We start from the raw sequence: 22,842 nt of genomic DNA, 5'->3' as shown, positions 1-22,842 counted from the left end.
TAATCTTAGATTAAGCTACACTAAAGGTTTGAAATTTAGGGTAATAATATGACTTCCTGAGCCCTGAAATATTTTACCAGCTCTCATGGATGAAAACAGAGTTAAGGTTTAGATCTAATACTCATAAGCTCTTCCAGACAAATTGCATGATCATGAGAAAAGATTTACACCATCTCTATGGAGTCTTAGAGCATTTCTCTCTTTCTCTCAGATCCTCTTATCCCTAAAGGATCTCTTTATCTTACCACTCCAGACCACCATTTTCTACTTTCCTTAAACTTAACAGCAATCAAACTCGGCATTTTGAAAGTTAATACATTTTATCTGACATGTTTAGGTTTTCTGGATCCTCCTTATCTCCCAATCAGACTAATCTGTTGGCAAACAGGAATAATAATGTCTTTCACTTCTTTGTTCCTTCCTACAACTGGTTTCCATTTCATTGGTACCTAATGCCGTCTGGTGACACACAGCAGCATTAGAACATTGAATAATTGCTGGTTAAAAGAGAGAGAGGGGGAGAGGCAGACAAGAATGAGAGAGAGAGAGAGAGAGAGAGAGAGCCGAAAATGCGGGCATGTCTCTCCTTCTATTAAGTTGTTCATTAGGTTTTACAGTGTATTTTGCATTCATCTTGTTTATTTTCTCACATTCTACTTTAGTACTTTATCTTTTGATACCTGGATTGGTTAGTAGTTTCCTAAATAATTTGTCTGTCTCTATCATTTCCTGCTAATCCTTCCTAAATGAATGCATGCTTGAAAAGACCTAAATCTAATTTGCTATTGATTTCACAGTCTTACTACACCACTCACTTCAAAATGGTCTCTTCTTCCTTGGAACGAGTTTTCCTTTTATATCTTATTCAGAAATTAGCCAAATATGATATGATAACTCTAGCACTTTCTCACATTTTATATTTCTAATCTTGAACTTTTTTTTGCCTATCTCTGTAACCAGACTGTAAATTTAGTATGTTACTTTTATGTAGCATATATCCTTTAAATATTTGTTGATTTAATATGTTAACTTGAGTATAAAACGAACATTTGACCTTGTGTAGAGTGTAAAAGAAATCTTTTGACACACTGTGATAGGAAAACAAATTCAAAAGTTTATTATCAAAGATAACTGTGATTTATCTGAAGCAATCTTTAGTCGGGGTAAGCAAGATGATGTTAGGCTTTGTGAATTAATGTTATGAGAAAGAAAGTCTATTTTTGTGGGGAGAGAAAATTTTCCTGCATAATTGTAATTAGGGACAAATCAGAGATTAATGATGCATTATATTCTAGAGCTTTAACTGATAAGCACCAAGAAATGGCTTTCTCAACTTTAAATGGTTTGTAAAATATTATCTCTGTACTTTGCTCTATATATAGAAAATAATGGATACTAGGTCTGCTATTCAGAAAATTCAATATTTATTCTAAAATGTAAACTGTTGAGTTACAGGAAGATTTCATATACTCAAAAAGAGCATAAAATCTACCTCTACTAATTAGTTTCTCTATGAAAGCCTTCCAGGCAATTACAGGGCAGTACCATTGGTCAATGCTTTGGTTGCTTTTCATTAAAGGTATAGTGTTGCTACCATATAAAAGCACTTACCACAAAGACCTATAATGGAGGTTAAGTGCTATACTAATTACTAATTTCAATCCTTATTACCTATATTTTGCAGTACAGGCACTTTAAAGGAACCAAATATAGTCTGCTGGTTCCCGCTTCTCTGATTATAAGATTTGGTGGTAAAAGCTTTAATTTAGCTGTTCTTCTAATAAAAATAACCCCCAAAATTAATAAAAAGAGCCATACCGCAAACTGACATAAAATACATATACTAGACTTTGCTACTGAACTCGTATTTACAATCACCATGTCACAAAAACTTTAATCGAGGTGACACACTCTTCAAAATTTGTATTCAGCCATTATGGCACCGTTGCAGATGAAGCTCCAAGAGAAAAAGGTATTTGAAATTTTCATGGCTAATTTCCTACCTCAGCATCACACTGAAATGAACACAGAGCAGATGATTAATAAAACATCTGATGACAATGGTGACTCCCCTGAGTTCTTTATATATTGATCATTAACTTTTTATATGTATATATTGAAATTCTTCATATGTGCTTTATTTTCTTGAGGGCCGACTCTGTGTTTTACCTTGTGTATATCCTTCAGAATAATTGCAACTTTGCCCACTCTTGGTTTATTTATATTTTCTAAAATACATCTTGGTAAAAGGGCATTTAAAATCTGATTAAATGTTGAAAGTTGTATCTGAAATAACTATATGTAAAGATTTGCTTCTTATTACAATACTGCTCATTTCTATTTTTAAACATCTTTTACATTGTGTTTCTTATTCTGAACAATTATTTAATTGGCAAATAAGGTACTATATGTGTTAAACAAATATTAATCTAGAAAAATATGTACAAATATTTTTTTCAAATAATTAATAAGTACTGCCTCAATCTCAGCTACCAGATTCAAATTGAACATTAGTCTGCTACAAGAACACAGGAACCATATCTTTTTTGAACTATATTCAGTACATGGCATCTGGTATGTGCACAGTCAAATAAAATATAGTAAAATTGGGGCATATAGACCTTTTTGAAAACATAAAATATTTACTAAAATGCAATGATGTTTGGCTAATATATCCTATATTTATTTTATATCATCTATGCTTGGGTAAAGCATCCTGTATTTCTCTTTTACAGATACATTATGCATGTTAATAAAGTCCAAGTATAGATATTTTAACTTAGCTTAACCCAGAATTTCCCAAACTAATGGGACTTTCCCTTTCTCACCATAAGTAGTAATAAGCTCTAGGTAAAGATACCAGTTTGGAAATTGCTGATTAAGTGTTAAAAGTTACTAAATAAAGAAATTTTAAAGAATTAACTATGAACACAAAACCATGCCTCAAGAGGCAAATGCCACACTGCAATAGTAACAGGATTTATCATTTTGCACGTTCAGGTCCACTGTTCACAGCTGACAACATCCCATGAGCAAAGCCTAGACCTTACCCTACTATATATTTTCATGGCATCCAGTGTGATGACTTTCTCTCAGCAAATAGGCAGTGATTAATCCCTATTTTAGGAAAATTACCAATACACCTTTCTGTAATTTTATTAAGGTTTTAGCTATTACTTTTAAAAGCATATTTTTTAGGCTGGGCATGGTGGCTCATGCCTGTAATCCCAGCATTTTAGGAGGCCGAGGCAGGAGGATCACTTAAGGTCAGGTGTTCAAGACCAGCCTGAGCAACATAGCGAGACCCCCATCTCTACAAAAAAATTTTAAAAATTAGCCAGGCATGGTGGTGTGCACCTGTAGTCCTAGCTACTAGAGAGGCCGAGGAAAGAGGATCCTGTGAGCCCGCGAGTTTGAGGTTACAGTGAGCTATGACTTTGCCACTACATCCAGTCTGGGCAAAAGAGTGAGACCTTGCTTCAAAAAAAAAAGTTAAATTGATAAAATAAAGAATAAAAATTGAAATTGCACGTTTATACTAGGATTTCAGATAATGCAATAATCTGGTATTAGCAGGGGCTATGTAACATTGCATGCATATTAAGTTACTTGGCTTCCAAATCTTCCATTACTTCACCTTATTGTATATGGTTCACATAATTGTAGTGTAAAATTGTGGTAATTCCCAAGACATCGATTCAGCAAATATTTACTGAGTGCCTACTATTTGCCAGTATTATAACAGGCACTGGACATATTAATTTCCTTGCTTCCTAACTTTGTCATAGAGCAGTTTTTTTTATTACATTTAATTCAGCAAATATTGGCAGAGTACTAGGCTTATGGAATAGGTTTGAACTAGGGCATGAAGATTTAGAATTCTATAAACCAGAAAAGGTCCAGAAGGGTATTACAGACATTCCATTCCACAATTGTGAGTCAGTACTTGGGATATTTGATATCAATTGAATACATTGGTTATGTCATTAAATTACTTCTTTCAAGAACCAAATAAGTCTGATAGAGGAATTTAAATATATATTTTGATTATTATTTTTATTGGGTAAAATAGAAATGTATTTTTATACTTTTTCTTTATACTGTGTTATAAATTGTGTGCTTTGCAGAAAACATAGTTATATCTAAAAGGGGAAGAGAGAAATGAGACTGATGCTTTTAGTAATAGAGATGATAATGATTGCAGTAAAATATCTTTATACTTTTAATTTATATTTTACTTAAAAAGCATATTTGTTTTAAAATTGAGGATATATACAACCACAAATAATACTGTTTAAATTTTCTAATCTACCACCTTTGTTTCAATAACATAATATTGATAAAACTCATTCACAATAAACAAGATAATTTTTATTTTATCAATAACGGCTTGACATTTATTTTATAGACTTAAAATGAGTAGTGCTAGTGTCAAAGAATCCTCATGAAACTCCATGGTTATATGAAAGTGAAAACAAACTTCTTTTATGTACATGTTCTTATAACTGCTGATTTATGCCACTATTGTTTTCTCACTAGTTCTCTACTTATTTCACGGGATCCCTACACTTTAATGTGTTTCAGCTGTGCACTACCATCTGCGGAAGCGTTAGGTCTTATTTTCTCTCAGAAAAAAAAAGTGTTATCATATTCTTTCCCTTAGTTTTAAATTTTAACTTTGTTACTTTTGACAAAGCCTTTCCTTTGTTTAAATGCAAGGATCCAGTAAAAAGAGCTTTGATATGTGTGCTTTTTATGTGTGCATTTTTCTGATTTCATTGATGTCCTGAATTCTGAAAACGATAATGTACACCTTCACGTTCTCCTATAAAATGGCATTTGTACACTGTAGCAAGAACAGTTTAGGACAGCATTACATTCACGTGACTCTAAAGTCCAATAAATAGTTGATGGTTTCTCAGAAAACCACAATTTGGTGAAACGGACGCAAAACAATGCTTTTTCTTCCAGATTGTTTTTCATAAAATCTTCCCCCGATACATATTCACTTGCTTACCTGCAGGGTAGCGCTCGATCACTGGCCAGCTGTCCACCTGCAACGTGGCATTGCCACCACTCCTCGTGAAACGAACTACATGGTATTTCCCATCATTAATGATTGCATTGGACTCTTCAATGGCGATGTCATCTGTCCCAACATTAAACTTAACTCCAATTTTTCCCTGGTGCTGTAAGAGAGGAGGGGAAAAAAGAGTTGAATTAAGTTGACTAGTCACCATTTAATAAAGATTACACACAAGGTATTGTTTTAAAATGTGCTTTGGACAACAGCTGCTTTCCTCCAATTTTACTTCTGAAAAACTACATGTAGTAGAAGCAAGATTCTTGACATCTGGGTAAATTTAAGACATCTCTTTCATGGATAATTGATATTCCAAAAGGCACACTTTCAAGGGAATTGAGCTGCCTTCTTCCCAGAGGTTGTCACAGAGAAGATGCACAGCTGCCTGCACAAAGGACATCCTTTCATGTCCTTTAACACAGCCCCTTTAATCCACTCTCCCCATTTCACAAGAAAAACGGGGCTCCAAATTCTTACTTTTAATAACTGGTGAAATCAGAGCAATGATGTCTGTTTAGAGCCCATTGACAAATACTCACAATAGGGGAAATCATTCTAAAGGGTATGGGGCATTTAATGAGTGCAGTCCCTTAGTCAGTATTCACAAAATCATCAAATACTAACAGCTTGAAAGTTATTCAATGTTTTTATTTTATTGATGATGAAACATCAACATTTTATCGATGATAACACAGGAAGGTACAAGACTTGTTCAAGGACACATAACTTAATAGAGACGTACAAAAACTAAAATTCATTTCCCTTATTCTTAGATTATATCTAAGCTAAGTTGAAGCAAAGATACCGTTATCCAAAATGAACGCCCTCTTCACTTCTTCATATGCAAAGCCTCATTATGAATCATTCTAACTATAAAGTTGTTGCTGTTAACTTTAGAATTTCGTAATATAAGGTGGCAAAGAGAAACATGTGCTATGTCCTCTGCCTCTGAGAAGCATTCTTTAACAGGACTGTCAACTCTACCATGAATTCAGTTGATTTCTAAAGCATGTGGATTTGTCCTTAATCAGTTGCACAGAATACCTGTGCTGTAGGCCCTTGTCAGAACACATAACCTCAAACTGTCTGTGGTTCACCCTTCTTCAAACCTCAGTTGAGAGAAATGACACGGAGGAAGAAGGGTTTAAAGTACACACAGTCCATCCTTTCCTGTAGAAGTTTTAAATCAGAATGTTAGAAACCTGAGGATTTGGGCCACATTTTCTCTTGACTCTTTGTGGGGTTCTCATCAATATTTGAACTAGGCAGCAGGAGTATGGAATCAGCTTACACTAAGAATCCTTATGGAAAATCTTTTTCAAAATTGTATTAATCAAAGGAAAATATTTGAGGATGTTATTTTGCAGTATTGCTCATTATCTCCTTCATGTAGAGATCCTAAAGGTTTCTGTTGGTTTTCTTCCCCCTGGGTTCTTATTGTACATAAAGATCTCTTTCTTATAAGTTAGCATGCTTACAATTTTTTTTGGTTTGATTAGCTTTAGGCTTGACGGATGGTTTAACTTTTTTAAAAAATCACATTTTAACACTATATACATGTTTGTTAAATAAAGATAACTTATTATGTCTCTTAAATGAGATTCTTTAAAATTTTCCTGTAGAGTTATATCACATGTGTTAAAAATGTATGTACTAAATTAATTACTGAAAATGAGCAAAAAGTAATTCTGTTAAAATAAGAAAATAATGCACGCTTACAAAAAGGTCTGAGCTAAAAACAATCTTTTAAAAAAATCTCCATAGGTCTTTGAATAACGTTTGAATTTTCATTGGACTTTTGCTGTTTGTTTATTAGCTGAGTCAGTCTACACAATACTAAAACGCCTTACTAAATGACATGTATTTAAAAGTAAGGGTCATGAGAAATATGGTGGAAAATAATAAGTCCAGGGGAAAATATATACTAAAGTCCCTGCAGCTATTAAAATTACCCAGCCAGAAGTGATGGCACACATGTATAATTCCAGCAGTTTGGGAGGCCAAGGTGAAGTGGATTGTTCAATCCCAGGAGTTGGAGACCAGCCTGGGAAACATAGCAAGATTTCGTCTTTACTATTAAAAAAAAAAAAAAAGAAAAAAAAAAAAAAGAAAATCTGGGCATGGTGGCACACACCTGTATTCCCAACTACTCAGGAGGCTGAGGTGGGAAGATCACTTGAGCCCAGGAGGTTGAGGCTGCAGTGAGCCATGATTGTGCACTGAACTCCTGCCTGGTTGACAGCATAAGACCCTGTCTCAAAATAAATAAATATTTTAAAAATTACCCTATCTACATGGACCCTGAGTTTCCTAACAACCAAACACACACGTAGGGCTCTACGCATTTTATAAACACTAACTCTGGTATTCTTCATAACAGTTCCATGAGGGAGATGCTATTTTATCTTCATTTTACAGATGAGAAAATTAAGGTACAGGGTGATTAAGCAATTTGGCTAAGGTCGCACAGCTGGAAAGAGAAAAGCTATGGTTCAGATCCACACAGTCAGGCTCCAGAGTCTGGTCCTTAATCATTACACCAGGCTGAATTTAGGACTGTTGTGCCATCCTATAGCTTTAGCTAGCAGATTTGGTAAATCTAGCTGTTTTTACTACCTGTTTTATCTCTCCTGCTAGAATAGCATCACTAAGGGGACTTGTATTGTTCTTTGAAGTTAGTAGATATGTATCAATCAATGTATGTTTAAAATAATTTTGGAATAAATTGTAAGCAACTGATATGTGGATATAATAGAATATTAAAATGATTCTTTTTGTTTCAGTTTCAGCTGAGATGTTAACATGATAACATAATAAGTCAAAAACAGATTACTGTTTCCATCTTACAAAATGAAGTATAAAGTTACTTAAGCCAGTCTTGCAAAGGAGAACACTAAGAACTGCTTTTAGGGTCCTGAATTAATTACCTACTTCTAGTCCATCAAAATGCAGAAAAAGGCAAGAGGAGACTGACAATTAGAAGAGGATTTTTGGAGACAGCTGAGATGTGATGTGATTTCCACATACTGCAGGGTGGAAGTCTGCTTTTCCCTATCTCAAGTGCAGGAGAAAGGGACATTAGTGGAACATCTAAGAAAATTTGATATGTGTCTTCTGGGACTTGGTGGGTGGCAGTGGTCAAGGTAGTGAGCAAAGTAGTATTTGACTATACCTGAGAAATCTTCAAGGGAAGAGACTGTGGCTGGCTGATGCCCAGTGGCCAAGCAAAGAGACATTGATGTACCAGGAGCCACTTGTGCATTAGGGTTTTTTAGGACAAAGGACACTTGTGGACCCTAGGTTAGAGTCTGTGTAGAATTGTATTGTATCCTGTTTAGCAGGGTTACTAAAGGGATTGGGCTGAGTGGTGAAGAAAACTCAGAAAAGAAAAGAAAAGAAAAAAAAAAAACTTGGAGTTGCAGTGATAGATGACCAGAGGCTGAGGTGGGAATCCTAAATGACCATCTGAAGGAAGTGCATTTACTACCTCAATGGAATTGCAGGTAAATTCTAATAATGGGGTTAAGGTCTGTAAAGAACCAAATGCTTCCGAAAAGTGCCTCCTTAAGAACTTTAAGTATAGGCTAAGCTCAACTGGATGGCTACAATAATACTAGCCAAGTAAGGTCATTTCTGCCCTTTATGTCTTCTTTCTTCTCCTGCTTCATCCCTGGAGGAATAAGAGAGGGAGAGGAATAGTGAAAGCCATGGAAACAATCGTGTTCCTCCCAGTGCAAGTGGGGGCTCCATTGTGGCTGAAGCAGGGATAATGAAGAGGCTTTAACTGACTTCTACTATTACAGAGGAGTAAGCTGATTTTACTTTTTATGTCTAAAAGTGAACGGATGACCTTTTTACTATCCAAGAGGGAGCAAAGCACTGTTGAGACTCCCTGTGGACTTCCCTGGTGGTTAGAAAGAAATATTTTTACAGAACAAGTTTAATTCTTGTTACACCTTGGGAAGTACTTTCAACACAACAAGTACAGGAAGATATCTGTTACTCTAGGGTTGCCCATTGTTTTAGGGTCTCATCTATTATAGACCTGGTTCTTATCCAGGATGCACTGGAAAAAATTCTTGAAGTTTCCTACTTATTATGAAACTTATCATGGAAGTAGGCCGTAAGAGCCTATTTTCATCAGAGTATTAATTTTAAGAAGGTCTAGATTCAGTGAATAGAAGCATTGCAATGTTAAAGGTGAAAAATGCACTAAACTCTGAAATAAGTCCCTTTAACTTAACCTTAAAAGTTTCTGCAATATGAAATGCAAAATGCTCATTTTCTAGGTGCAGAAATCTCCAGATTTCATAGGATTTGTTTTTTTTTGCAACACAATAAAATAAACAATTTAGAAACAATGAGCATCCGTGATGCTTGGAGAACATCTGACTTTTTTTTTTTAATTTTACATATATATTTTTTATTATACTTTAATTTCTAGGGTACATGTGCACAACGTGCAGGTTTGTTACATATGTATACATGTGCCACGTTGGTGTGCTGCACCCATTAACTCGTCATTGACATTAGGTGTATCTCCTAAAGCTATCCCTCCCCCCTCCCCCCACCCCACAACAGGCCCCGGTGTGTGATGTTCCCCTTCCTGTGTCCAAGTGTTCTCATATCATTTGACTTTTAAATGACGCCCATCTCTTCTTGGAGATGTTCAGTTGTTGCCTCAACTTCAAATGTCTTTGACATCTCATGGATTTAAACTCTAGAGTTAGCTAGAATGGAACTGAAGGCTATCAAAATAAGGGTTCAAACAACAGGCCTGACCCTAATTCAGACATTATCTACTTCACCCCAAGTTGCATCAGGCTTTGAAAAACAGTTTAATTATAAATGATCGCCAAAGAGTTTTCCCTGAAAACAATAAATTTAAAATACACATAAAGCACAAAATACTAATATCAAGCGTATTTATAAGACCGGTATTTACTATTTCATTCAGAAACTATAGATATTCTTACAACACAACCATCTCATGTTTATAGGATAGCAAGTCATTTAAATTATATAAACAATAAAACGTGCTAAACTTTCTTGCCAATGCATAATTACAATTTAAAAGAATTCATTTCAAACTCTTATTCTCTGGAATTAAATATGATTGTCTTGGCAAATTCTCATGAATATTGCATTAGCAAAACCAGAAGTCATTTCACTGGACATGTACTGATCTCCCTGTACTGTATATTCCTTGAAATAGATAACTGGCTCAAATCATAATTTCAAAAATCTCTTATAAGAATATCAGTAACGAGGCATTTATAATTTAATGAAGACTTTCCATGGATTCATTAAATAAACAGTGACAATGGTAATTATTGATTTTTTTACAAAAGCTCATTTCTGAATAAAGATTATATTATTAAACCAAGTTAAAGGGAAACATCATGAAATATGACACTGGGAAGGTCCCTGAAATTTCTAGCAAGTGGCACCATAGTTTAATGCACTGTCTAATTCCATATGAAATAACATATGCACTTGTAAGTTTTATGTTTTAACTAAGATTAAGATTTAATGGTGTAATCAATATCTTGGGTATACTTCAAGCAAGATGTCTGCATGTTACAGATGCATATATAATATGTGCCTATGAAATGGATAAAGCAGAATACACATAAGTAAAGATTTTGGTCTACATGTGGCATACAGACATGTTACATAAGATTTTAGCGCACTGTTTCCCCTCACCCCATTCTTGGATTGTTATATAGAAATGTTTGGCTCAACTATGCTCAGGAACAGAGACCAGTAACAAATAAAAATGTCTCTCTCTGTGTATGTTTACTATACTCCTAGAGAGAAGGACCAAACATTGTGAGCAAGTGTGCAACTCAGGAGGGCATGTAGATTAGCAGGGAGCTCTGTTTACGTTCTGTAAACTTCTGTCATGCACCATGGTACAGTCCAGTACTCCAGGGCCCCACTTTGGACAGAACTCAACAATGTCTTTAAATGCTCTCTCTGTGTTTGTACTCATTTTAGAATACAGAAAGACTCCCATAGTCCAAATCTACATTGTTGATTGAAACCAGAGTTGGGTCAATGGAATGTTTTGCTTCTCCAGAGACTAATCCTCACCAGGGAGCAAAGGTTTTAAGGCATGAAGGGGAGTCTGGAGTCTATAGTCACAGTTGTTGGACTATGCAACACTGCAGACAGTATCAGAGAGCCATCTGTTATCTCACCTAAAAACAAACACACTCAGATAATTGCTAATTTAGCCCAAATACTTTTTTTTTTTTTTTTTGAGATGGAGTTTCACTCTTATTGCCCAGGCTGGAGTGCAATGGCACGATCTCAGCTCTCTGCAACCTTTGCTTCCTGCGTTCAAGTGATTCTCCTGCCTCAGCCTCCGAAGTAGCTGGGATTACAGGTGCATGCCACCACGCCCAGCTAATAATGTATTTTTGGTAGAGGCAGGGTTTTTCCATGTTGGTCAGGCTGGTCTCGAAATCCTGACCTCAGGTGATCTGCCCACCTTGGCCTCTCAAACTGCTGGGATTAAAGGTGTGAGCCACTGCCCCCAGCCACCCAAATACATTTCTAAGTGAATTACTTAGAGGCCCTCTTGGCTGGTAGAGACTCTGTTTACCAATTTAGATGGCCTATAATGGTAAGAAGTGGTTTTAATCTAGTTGTTTTAACCTGGCACTGAGATATACATGCCATCCTTTAACCCCCAAAAAGCAACACCACCACATCAAAAACAAGAAGTTCCTGCTGCCCTGTCTCCTATTTTCTCCATTAAATAGCGTCTGTTTAAAATTCATTCAGGTAACTAATAAAAAGTATGTAATATGCACCCAGCATTTTCCTACTACTGGGAGGAGAATAAAAACAGGTAAAGTCTGTTTTCTGCTCCTGGGAAAACTTTCAATCAAATTGGGAAGGTAAATCGTGCATGCAAATACTCATACCCACAAAAGAGTTGAGGGAGTGGCGGGGAAAAGCACAGGTGCATTAGGGGAAGCATCTGAAGGATCTCTGCAAGCCTCAAACTGCCATGGGAGCAAACCAGCATTTGGACAGCTCTAACACTACCAGCAGGTTCTAATGCAACACCCAGGGACATAGAAGTTATGTTCTCTCTACCTTCTATCTCTCCTTTCAGGCCCCACATACCAGACTACTCACTATGTGCCAGGCTCTATACATTGTATCTCATCTAAAACTCCCAGCAGACCTGAAAGGTAAGTGCCATTGTCTCTATCTTCTTGGAAACTTTAATCTTGCTGAAATCACACAGCCAATAATTATGGGTACTGAAATATGACCAATTTGGTGGGGCATTCTAAAACTGAATAATGTCAGTTGTGTCAGCGTTCCAGGAAAATGTCTGGAAACTAAGGCACCCTTAGAGGATGAGTCAAGAGGAGGGTTACTACAGAGTGCATGGTTTTGTTTTTGGTTTTAGTTTTTTTTTTTTTTTTTTTTTTTTTTGGCTAGTTACATTTTGTAGCACTACACAATAAGGAATCAAAAGTGGGCAAGATATGTGGGCACTACCACCTCAGAAACATCTCCTTTAGGAGTAATACATTTTTTAAAAACAGCCTTTTCATTTCCCCATCAAATCTTCATTAAGGATAGTGTATCTTTTCTAATATGTCTCCATCCTACAGGATGCTGTAGCTCCTTCAATGAGACTATATTCTGGCAGCGATATTAACTTCCTGGAGGCTTAAATTCATCTCTTGGTCCTAAGAATGTCTAATAAAATTTTCTAAGCTTGTGCCAGTCCTCCTCCACACACTGCCTTAGGTGTTAGTTTTTATATGCCCATTTCAACCCCTCAAACCTATTAAAAACAACTTTAGGGTAGGAAAAAAGCCTGGTGTATTCCTCATTGTATCCTTCACCACACTTCCCAGAATACCTTTACTTTTGCAAATTTCCAATATTCTTTCACATCGATTTTCTTTTTTTTAATTGAGATATAATTCACATGTCATAACATTTGCCCTTTTAAAGTATATGGTTCAGTGGTTTTAGTATATTCACAAGGTTGTGCAACCATCACCGTTATTTAATTTCAGAACATTTGCATCATGCTCCAATTTTCTTTTGATGAGATAATGCATAGAAAATTCTTAGCACATTTAATGGCTACACAGTTCCTGTTAGCTATTAGCATTATTATTATTATTGCTACAATTATTGTTGTTATTCATCCCTTTGAAAAACAATGTTTAGCTTCACCATAGTTTGATGGAAGTTAATTAAAATATTGCTTGAATTATATAGACATTTCGGTTTTGCTAGAGGATACATTTTTAATGTTTACAACTTGTGAAGCAGGGTATCTATTTTGTAAATGGGAAAGCTAAAGCTCAGAAAGGCTGAGACTTGGCCAAAGTCAGAGCATCTATCTATGACTTGGATCAAGAGAGGATATTCTAAAATCTAGCTGTGCTCAACTGTAAGATAAGTGGTTCTCCCGTTGATTATGCTGAGGCAGAGCATGCTTGATTAGACAACATCCATGTCCCCTCCCATCTCAATATTATGGTTCTAGGGAAATCCTAAATGTAAGGCAAAGCAGTTCTCACGGAAAAAACTTAGATATTACTAGTTGAGTTTTTTGAAACACATTGAAGGTGCCTAAGTTTGAATTTGAGTCTCTCTTAGATTTCCTTCAAAATTTAAAAAAATAGAAAAACTCTAAGATTTTATTATGTTTTTAAATCAGAGATTCTCCACTTTAGGAGGAGAAAGAGGACTTTGCATTAGGTTGAAGTATCAGTAATCTGTGAAGCCTTTTGTGAATCATGTATGTTTCTTCCCAAGAAAGTATAATCTCTGATGGAAGCGCTTGCCATTATTGGGAAGAGCCCCTGCCTTGTCAAGTATGTAGGATTTAGTGGTCGTAAAGTGAGAAAAAGGATGGACAGATCTTGAGCTCCAGTAATAACATCAAAACACTTCAGTGCTTCTATTTCCTCATTGTCTCTCCTTAGATGAAATTAAATAAAAAATCAAAACAATGTCAAGATGAATTTAGTCCACTAAGTGACTGGCTGCTGGATCTTTGAATGGGGTAATAATCTTGATATCGGTATTTTAAGATATTCTCCATTTTGTTTCACTAATAAAGCCAATACTGGATTACTCTTTACACAGTATTTGAGAAGACATTCTCAAACCATTATGAAGTTCTCCAGTGTGGCCATGGGTACAGACATATCATCAAGCCTTTTCGTGATACTTCCCCCTTCCAAATAGCATACGTTTGCATGATATCACGATAGCTGTAGAATAAAATAAAGCTACCTTAGCCTCTTGTGAATTAGAGTCATCTCATTGAGATAATTAATTCTGTATCTCCATCCACTGAGACAACAACTACTATGAAGTTGAAATAGTTGCCTTTAAATGTGTCCTTATGTGTAAAGAATGTCTTTTATTATTTTTCTCCCTGAATAATCAATGAGCAGAAATCAAATAGAACAAGAAATAGGCATTGACTTGGTGGCCTATGTAACCTTCTTAATTTTTCACAGGTAATACTTTCCATTTGGATAGTTAGCCTAGTGGTCTGGCATCATAACAAATACTTTAGGTTGCTGTATGAAAATCTCAGCGTCACACTGAATTAAGTTAAGCCTTTCCCAAAGTGTAATGAGCTGATCAGATGTGTATTACTTGTTTTTGTTCATTTTTTTATATTTAAAAATTATTGTTGCTTTAAAGACCCTTGTTGGAATGTTAAATTACTTTTTCTTGTACAGTCACATTGTACAGTAATTCAGGAAACTATGGGCAATAAACATTGTGTTTCAGGTGCTGATTAAAACCACAATCTTTGTTTATTCTGCATCTGCCTGAATCCTTGTCTCTAGGCCATTGCACTCTTTGATATTACCACCACCAGGAACTGAACAGGAAAGGGGCATTCTATCAATTCTGCTAATTGTTGACATTTTTTATGTAAAAAGGTTTTCCTATAAAAGAGCTTTGGGATTATTTGTGGATTTCATTTACTTGTTATATCCCAGGATCATCATTTTCCAGGAGACCTGACTATATAATTACAATCTAACTCTAATGTTCCAAATTTCCGTAGCACAAAGCCCAACATTTTTCAGACAAATAGACAGAACATCCTTGGATTGTAATTTTAGTCCTCTGCATGGCAAATGTAACCTTAGTAACTCGGTCATAGGTAAAACAAAATGAACCTTCGTATTTTAGAAAATCCTTAAAAGACGTGAAAACATATCAAGAGATTAATGTAACTATTTTCAGTGCTTCCATTGATATAAGCCATAAGCTACATACAGTAAACTGGGAATGGAAAGATCAGTTTGGAAGGAGCACTATTTTTTTAAATTCTATTTGTGAATCATGACTTGCAACCTAAAAACAAGAGTGAGGAAATGTTTTCAAGTGTGTTTGATGGACTGACTTCCTAATGATGCTATGTTAGTTTTCACAAGCCTCAAGAAGAGCCCTACCTTGAAATGCATCTCAAGAGAAAAGCTGACAGTGCTAACTTTTTCCTTTTCGTTTTCTCTTTCTTATTGACTTCTAGTCCAGGACTAGCTGTCCGACATCCTTAGGAAGAAAATGTGTGTATATGGGCATAGAAATGCATTTACCAATGAATATTTTCTAAAGAATCAGCAAAACTCTGTTATCCCTGAAGTGATAAGTAATAATTCCTACAGCCATCAAAAATAAATCTATGTTCATGTGTGTGATTGTGGCACAACAGAGGAGAATATGGAATCTCTAAGGCTGAAATTCCTAATGATTATGACTTTTTCCATCTTCACAAAACAGTAATACCTCCACAAAAATGAAGTAATGCAGAAAAATATTTATCAAGTGTCTTTTAGCTGCAGTGAATTTTGTAAAACACCATACCACTCATCCCATGACTCAAAATTGATAAAATGTGTGTTGCTGGTTATATTTATATACATTTATTTTCCTCAATTGCATGGTTTTCTGGCATAAATGACACTAAAATTTTGGAACTACCATAACACATGAAGTTCAGTATTCACCAATATTTATGTACTTATTCAAAAACCACAGACTTTTTACTATACTCCTGGCACTCTGTTAAGTTCTGGATAAATACGGTTAACAAACCAGATGGTGCTGCTGTCATTATGAAGCTTAAGTCTCACATTATTCGTTACACATTAAAACTTACTGTAGCATATACAGCATGCTAAGTTTCAAGAAGGCAAAGAGTAAGGATAGCATGAGAGGAACTGAATAATTAAGCAAAGTCTCCTTGAGAAGCTGAAGATGAGAAGAAATCAATAATGAACATTTAGCATTTTCCAGGCAGAGAAAACAGCATGTGCACATGGCCCAGGGAGGGATTGTACAAAGACAGATCATTTTATGAACAAATGCAGACACAGATATAAATATGTGGACTCTTTATAGCTATTAAGATGTGCAAATTATATGTGAACATGTACAGGTATTCAAAATATTTGTATAAGATATAAAACTAGGTTATGGAATAATGTGTAACAAAAGTAAAATATATTATTTGCACAAATAGAGCAATTGAAAAATAGATGGTGAAGCACATTTAAAAAATTTTCCAATCGGAGAACAGAAAATTGTTGAATATATGTAGAACCTAACAGTATGCAACCTGACATTCATCTAATTGTTTATTCCTAAGTGTCATTCATCAATGTGCATTATGAAATGCAATATATAAAAGACTTCTTGAATCAACAGGGACTCACATCTTTTTCAAAAGTCACTTACTTCTACAATGTCAAAAAAGATTCATCATTCTACGCTCATATTTCTAAACTAATGTAACATGTTTAGTTTCTTTGTGTGGTGGAATGTCTTGTTAACTTATTTATCCAGAGAGCCCTTTTATCTCAAGATGTAGTAAAGAGTTATCCATAAAATTTCTGCCTTAAAATTTATGTTTGAAATCACTTGACTGGTTTTTCAAGTACCCTCCTTAAATTGGTAGAAGAATGCAAAGTTTTCACCCTTGACCCTTTCACCTTCCTGTTCACTCAGAAGAGCAGATGAACAGGGTTTAATGACTGTGTCCCAAAATGCAGTCTTCCAGGCAGTCAACCAATCACTTCAAATGAGATGAAGGATTCTTTATCCAATTCTACTTCCAGAAAAATTTTAAATAAATGAAGTTAAATGAGCATTTGCCCTGAAATTTGGCCAGGAATTGTGAAGCCAAAAACACGCGAAGTGCTCAAATTCAAGTAACTCATGGACATTTTGAACTTGAGATAAAAGTTCACTTGTAACTTCTCCAGAGCAGTAACCACTGGAGGCTCTTTGAGGTCATCCCTTCCCATTGTTTGCCTGGAAAAGCAAGAGAATATTTTGAAGACAGTTGTGGACGTTTAGCTCAGTAAAGACAGCCGAAGGAATAAATACCTGGAGCAATGTCAACTTAGCAGCCATTGACCAAACAAACAAACAAACAAACAAACACACTTTCTCTCTTTCTTTCTTACTGCTCCATCACACTAGCTTTTCATTTCCATAAATGTCTCATGTTCTGACCCATCTCAGGCCCATTGCTCTTCCTTCTGCCTGGTTAGCTGTTTCCTTGACTTCCCCATCCCAAAATAATTGATACCCTATATTGTTTGGAGATAATTTTGAGAACTTAAGGATAGATTTGGGCATTGAATCTGCTGAATAAGGGATAGTGTTTGTGAAATATCATTTCGTGAAGCAAAAACTCATTAGTGGTCATCTACTGGAGTACAAAAGACATCTACTTAAAAGTCTGGGCTGACAATAGTTGAAAAGCAAGAGACATACTGGGAGGCCATTTCTCTTCTGATTAGCAGAATTATTTGGTGGACTCTGACTATTTCTGATAAATCTTTAAGTACTAAATATCATAGCAATAAATATACTGTTGTGATCTTGCATTCCATTTATACACTTCCCCTGCCAAACATGTCCACTGTTTTAAAATAAACATGAACAAAACCTAATAGAGAAGGTAAAAATGCACTGAGAGATTAATCAGAAACATCATTCTAAGGCCAAGTGGAAACCATATGTAACTTATTCAGTGTTTGGTAATACCTGTATCAGAGCTCTGAAATGAGTGTGGATATTCCAGAAGGGCAGGATTTGGCAGCAGATGCGTGATGATGATAATGATGATGATAGCCATCCTTCTTGCCATGTGTCAGACACTCCTTCTAAGCACTTTACAGTCAATAATACGTATGAATATATATGATTATTTTCATTTAAATGACGAGGAAGCTGAGCCTCAAAAGCTTGTCCTAAATCACATGGCTAATAAGTATCACAGCTGTGATTTTTCAAGCAGTCCAATTCCAGATTTTGTGTGCTAAACTATACCATTGCTCCTCTGAGGAAGTCCAACATGCTTACAAGAGGTTGCGGCTTGTTTAGCTGTGGTATTAGTAAGGCTCTTTGAAAAAGAGAGACACTAACATCCTCATTATTGTATATATCAAGTAAAACATCAAGTACTTTTCAGACCTCCACTCCTTTAATTCTCACAATAACTCATTTTGCCAGCCTACCAATCTCCATGTTGAGGATGTTTAAAACTCAAAGCAAGGAGGTACTTTTCTGAAGTCACACAGCTAAAACATCAATCTAGTTACATTCAATCCAGGTCTATCTGGTTCCAAACTAAGAGCTTTCAACCACATCATGCTACTCCTTCTGCAGAGTCTTCACGATCCCCTAGAAGTAGTAGGGGCCAGATGAGAGTATCCTAGAGCTCTAGACGCTTACCATTTTAGGAGGTTTGTATACTGATAAGTTTTCCAAGATGGGGGTGGACAGACGCAGCAATTCCTCTTTCATGAGCATTAAATTAGTCCAGTTGTTTAGAACTGCTAGTAAGTGAAATATTAATCTCCATTAGGGCCAGAGCAGACTTTGTCATACTTCAAGAGCCAGAAATGGAAGTACTATCTTTTAGGTTTAATTGAGATTCTGGAGTGTCAGCCTATTTTCAGAGTCTGTAAGAGAGGAACACTCAGAGAAATAGCCAGTGTCTTTCCTCTACCCAACCCCTTCCCACCTTGTTTACATCCAGTTTTTCTCTAGTATGTTTTTTGTTTATAGCCAACAGATTTATTTAAATCATATTTAGCATTGCTTGCTATTTTGAAAGATGTGCCTCAAGCTTCCAATCAAATCCAAAAGAATACATAATCATCAAAACAAGGTTAGTCATGGAGTTTTCTACTAAATAACATTTGTGACTGAAATAGGCAAGGAAATGAGAGATTTAGTTGTAGTTTCCCAAAGGTAATAAACCTAATATTTAAAAAGAAATAGTAATAACTTACCAGCAGCTCAGGTGTTCCATGTGTCATGATCAATAACCAAGTAAATATAGATCTGAATTTTGTAGCCACTTTGGTTGTATCAAAAAAGCCACTGCATAGTACTATTACATACATAGTTTATATGGTTTAGAAGAACCATATAAACCACCATTAACTATTCCTTTTATCATAATAAAAATAATAGGTGGAGTTGCTGATATATAAAATATGAATTGATCCATTAGAAGTAATTTTCTATTATAATTTTTCAACTTTCTTAGTCAATTTCAGATTATGCTTAGAAATGTTAATGTTAATCTTGTTTCTCTCCCATTTAACCCCTCTCTTAAAAATATAATGACCACTTCTTAGACCCTTTTCTACTCTCCTTCCATGTATATTTCAAGTTTTCTACTTATAATTTGTAATTATTTAAATTGTTTTATTTTTATCTTAGTTATTTGAAATCAACCTCTACATTATTACCATCTTTTCTTCCTCCCCAAGCTTATAAGCATTGGTCTAGCATTTAATGATAACTTTTAATTTGGGAGGATTATATCCAAGATGCTGCCCCAGAATGACAGTTTTATGAATGCTTAATGCAAGGAATCATAAAGCTTATACCAGTGCTGCCCTGAAAAATTAACCAAAGAAAACCCCAAAACTCTTTCTCCTTAATCAAAGAATATGCTTTGATGTGAACAAAAGAGAGAAGAATATTTAATATCAGCTTTGGTTGCACTGCAATTAGCAATTAACAAGTAATAACCTATGATTAGTTCACAAACTCCAACAAATACACTTAATGACAGGTGACTAAGAGATGTGGGAAACATTTAAGTTAGGGCCAAGATGAACAAATGTGAACCTAGCACAATTTGGTTTGGTAACATTAAGCTTTTGATAAGCTTTCCTAGTCAAAATTAAATTATTCCATATTACTTTGAAGTAATTATAATACAATTTTCTACTTTAATCAGCTGTCTCAAACTTTGCGATCACAATTTATTTTATGCAAAAAAACCCCTAAAAGAAATTATGAAAGATTTTTCAAGAAAGATTTATAAACTTAATCTTTCAAAGTATCTCATAAATTTAAATGCATGCTTAGCATTTTTAATGGATTATTTACTCATCATTTAGCTGAAACATCATAATGTTTCCAATCTATGTTACAAGAGCTAAGCCATTTCAATGCTTTTTGAACAAGTTACTCTGTTGACATTGGCACAGACCACCAAAATGCACTGATTATGGAAGATATACGGTTAATGCATACAGTATCTGAGCATTGATAGAGCATCAAGGCAAAAGCAGGCAATACTCAAGTTCTCCAAATAAATACACAAAAAAGAGAGCTTGATGACCACCTAAAATAACTTTTCAACATGGAAAGGTGAGCCTTGCGGCATTCCACATACAGATTAGCTGAGCCTTTCAAAGGTATTGTTGAATTTATCTATTTCTGGGCATATCTTACTTTTAACCCAACTTAATTCTTTGGAAGGACACGCATTACTTTTGATACATTAAAAAAAAAAAAGACCCTTTTCATGCTCTTGCTTGCTAAAACTCTACTAGAACTTTCAACGACACCATATTGCCTCTCAGACTATTCAACTGGAAATTGTATCAGGTAAACTCTCATTCATTATTGCACTACCCATCTTTTAAATTTTTAAAGAGATTATTAGGGGCTGTTTAAAATTATTACTATTCTTCCACTTCTTACTTTTTTTAGGTTTACTCTCCCATCACAATTTTTGTCACATGCTACATTCCAGACTATATATATATATATATTTTTTTTACCCAAGTACTACAATAGAAATGTGATACATCAATGGATTGTAAGAAAAAAAAAACCTACCCAGCTATGTACCTGGTTATATTCACACATTGTTACAGAGCTGAAACGGATTAATTAGGCAGTTAATAAAACTATTACAACAATAATTGCAGAAATTACTAATGTAAAAGTATCTTGGCCTAGATAGTTTATGTCTCAGTTAATAATAATGTTGATAGTAATACTAATAAGTTCTAATTATCAATGACCATTTGCTATGTTCCCAGTTTAGTCTTTTAAATATACCTCTGAACAGTATTTGGCTCACAATGGTCACAAAACAAGTGTTTGCTAAATATTGACTAAATTCTTATATTAACTCTGTGTGAGACAGATGCCATTATTACCTTCACTTAATAGGTAAGGAAACTGAGTCATAAAAATGTCACTTGCCCACAGTCACTCCACTAACATTTGAAGGATCAGGATTTGAATCCAGATCTGTCTATCTCCAAAGTATGTGTTCTTAACCACTACTGTTTTATGTTGCCTTTGGAAAAATATCCAAGAACTAGATAATTACCAGTGATGAAATCTGTTTCAGAATATAGAAAAGTATAACTCCCCTCTAACTTCATAAAATTAAAACAAAATTATAATCCCTCCTAAATGTATAAAATTAGAACTTCCTTATACAAAAGCCAATTAAATGTAGCACACACACACAAATCCATTGACCAATGTATATTTTAATCATAACTCACTATAATAAAGATGGCTGCTGCATATATTGCCATTTACCATGAGTCAGTCCTTTTGTGGTGCTTATATAATAACCGATTTTAGCTTTACAACTCTGAGGTAACCATTATTAAGATCATTTTACAGAGAAAAAGAAGTGGCACAAATTTGCACAGTCACTGTGTTAACCTAAGGACTCAAACTTGGTCCTTTTTTACTTCAAATGCTACATAAAGCCAGATAAAGTGTATGTCAAAAACTCTGAGATGTTTCAAAATTGAGAAATCTATTAACATGCATCATTAGGACAAATGAGGAAAAAGCAAAATACAATATTAAGATAGATTCTATAAAGGTATTTGTTAAGTTCACTATGCGTTTTTGAGATATTTTTAAAAATCACTTAGTAAACTAGAACAATGCGTTGCATGATAAAACTATTTCTACCTCAAATCAACTGCCAACATCATGCTTAACACTAAGAGTTCCCAATGAAGTAAAACAGTTTTACATTGTCACCAATAGGTCTTAGCACTGGTTTAAATATGTCAATCAATGAAATATGACAGGAAATAAAAATAACAGTTTAAATTATTGATAGAGAAGAAAACAAAAACACACTACTTGCTGTAAACCAAAACCACACTGTTGGATGCAAATATAGCCATTTAAAATAAAATGAGAGAGCTAGCCTTCAGAAAACCATTCTAAAAATGAGATAAACATAAATGCATACATTCTCATAAGGAGTGGCAAAGATATTGAGCAAAATGTTTTGGAATAAAGAATTAAAATGTGAGTTTAATGAAACTATATAATTTTTTGGCAAGTGTTTCTAAATATAGACTCTGTGTGATGGATACATTAAAAATTATTATGTTATTTTCTTTGTGTTAGAAAATGTCCATAATGGAAAGAAT

At 34.9% G+C, this 22,842-nt stretch overlaps 1 protein-coding gene across 22 annotated transcripts in view; it reads right to left on the bottom strand.

Moving 5' to 3' along the window:
* The window catches only part of NRXN1 (neurexin 1), a 1,113,820-nt gene that overhangs the window by 164,949 nt on the left and 926,029 nt on the right, over positions 1–22,842 (bottom strand). For all 22 annotated transcript variants that reach the window (XM_063695881.1, XM_063695882.1, XM_019021142.4 and 19 more), the window contains one exon: positions 5,018–5,189. In XM_063695881.1, the coding sequence (XP_063551951.1) occupies positions 5,018–5,189 (172 nt within the window). The remainder of the gene's footprint in view (positions 1–5,017; positions 5,190–22,842) is intronic.

Source organism: Gorilla gorilla, chromosome 12 (assembly GCF_029281585.2).
Source record: "Gorilla gorilla gorilla isolate KB3781 chromosome 12, NHGRI_mGorGor1-v2.1_pri, whole genome shotgun sequence".
NCBI lineage: Eukaryota > Metazoa > Chordata > Mammalia > Primates > Hominidae > Gorilla > Gorilla gorilla.
The sequence above is the reverse complement of the archived record's forward strand: the minus strand, read 5'-3'. Positions and strand labels throughout refer to the sequence as shown.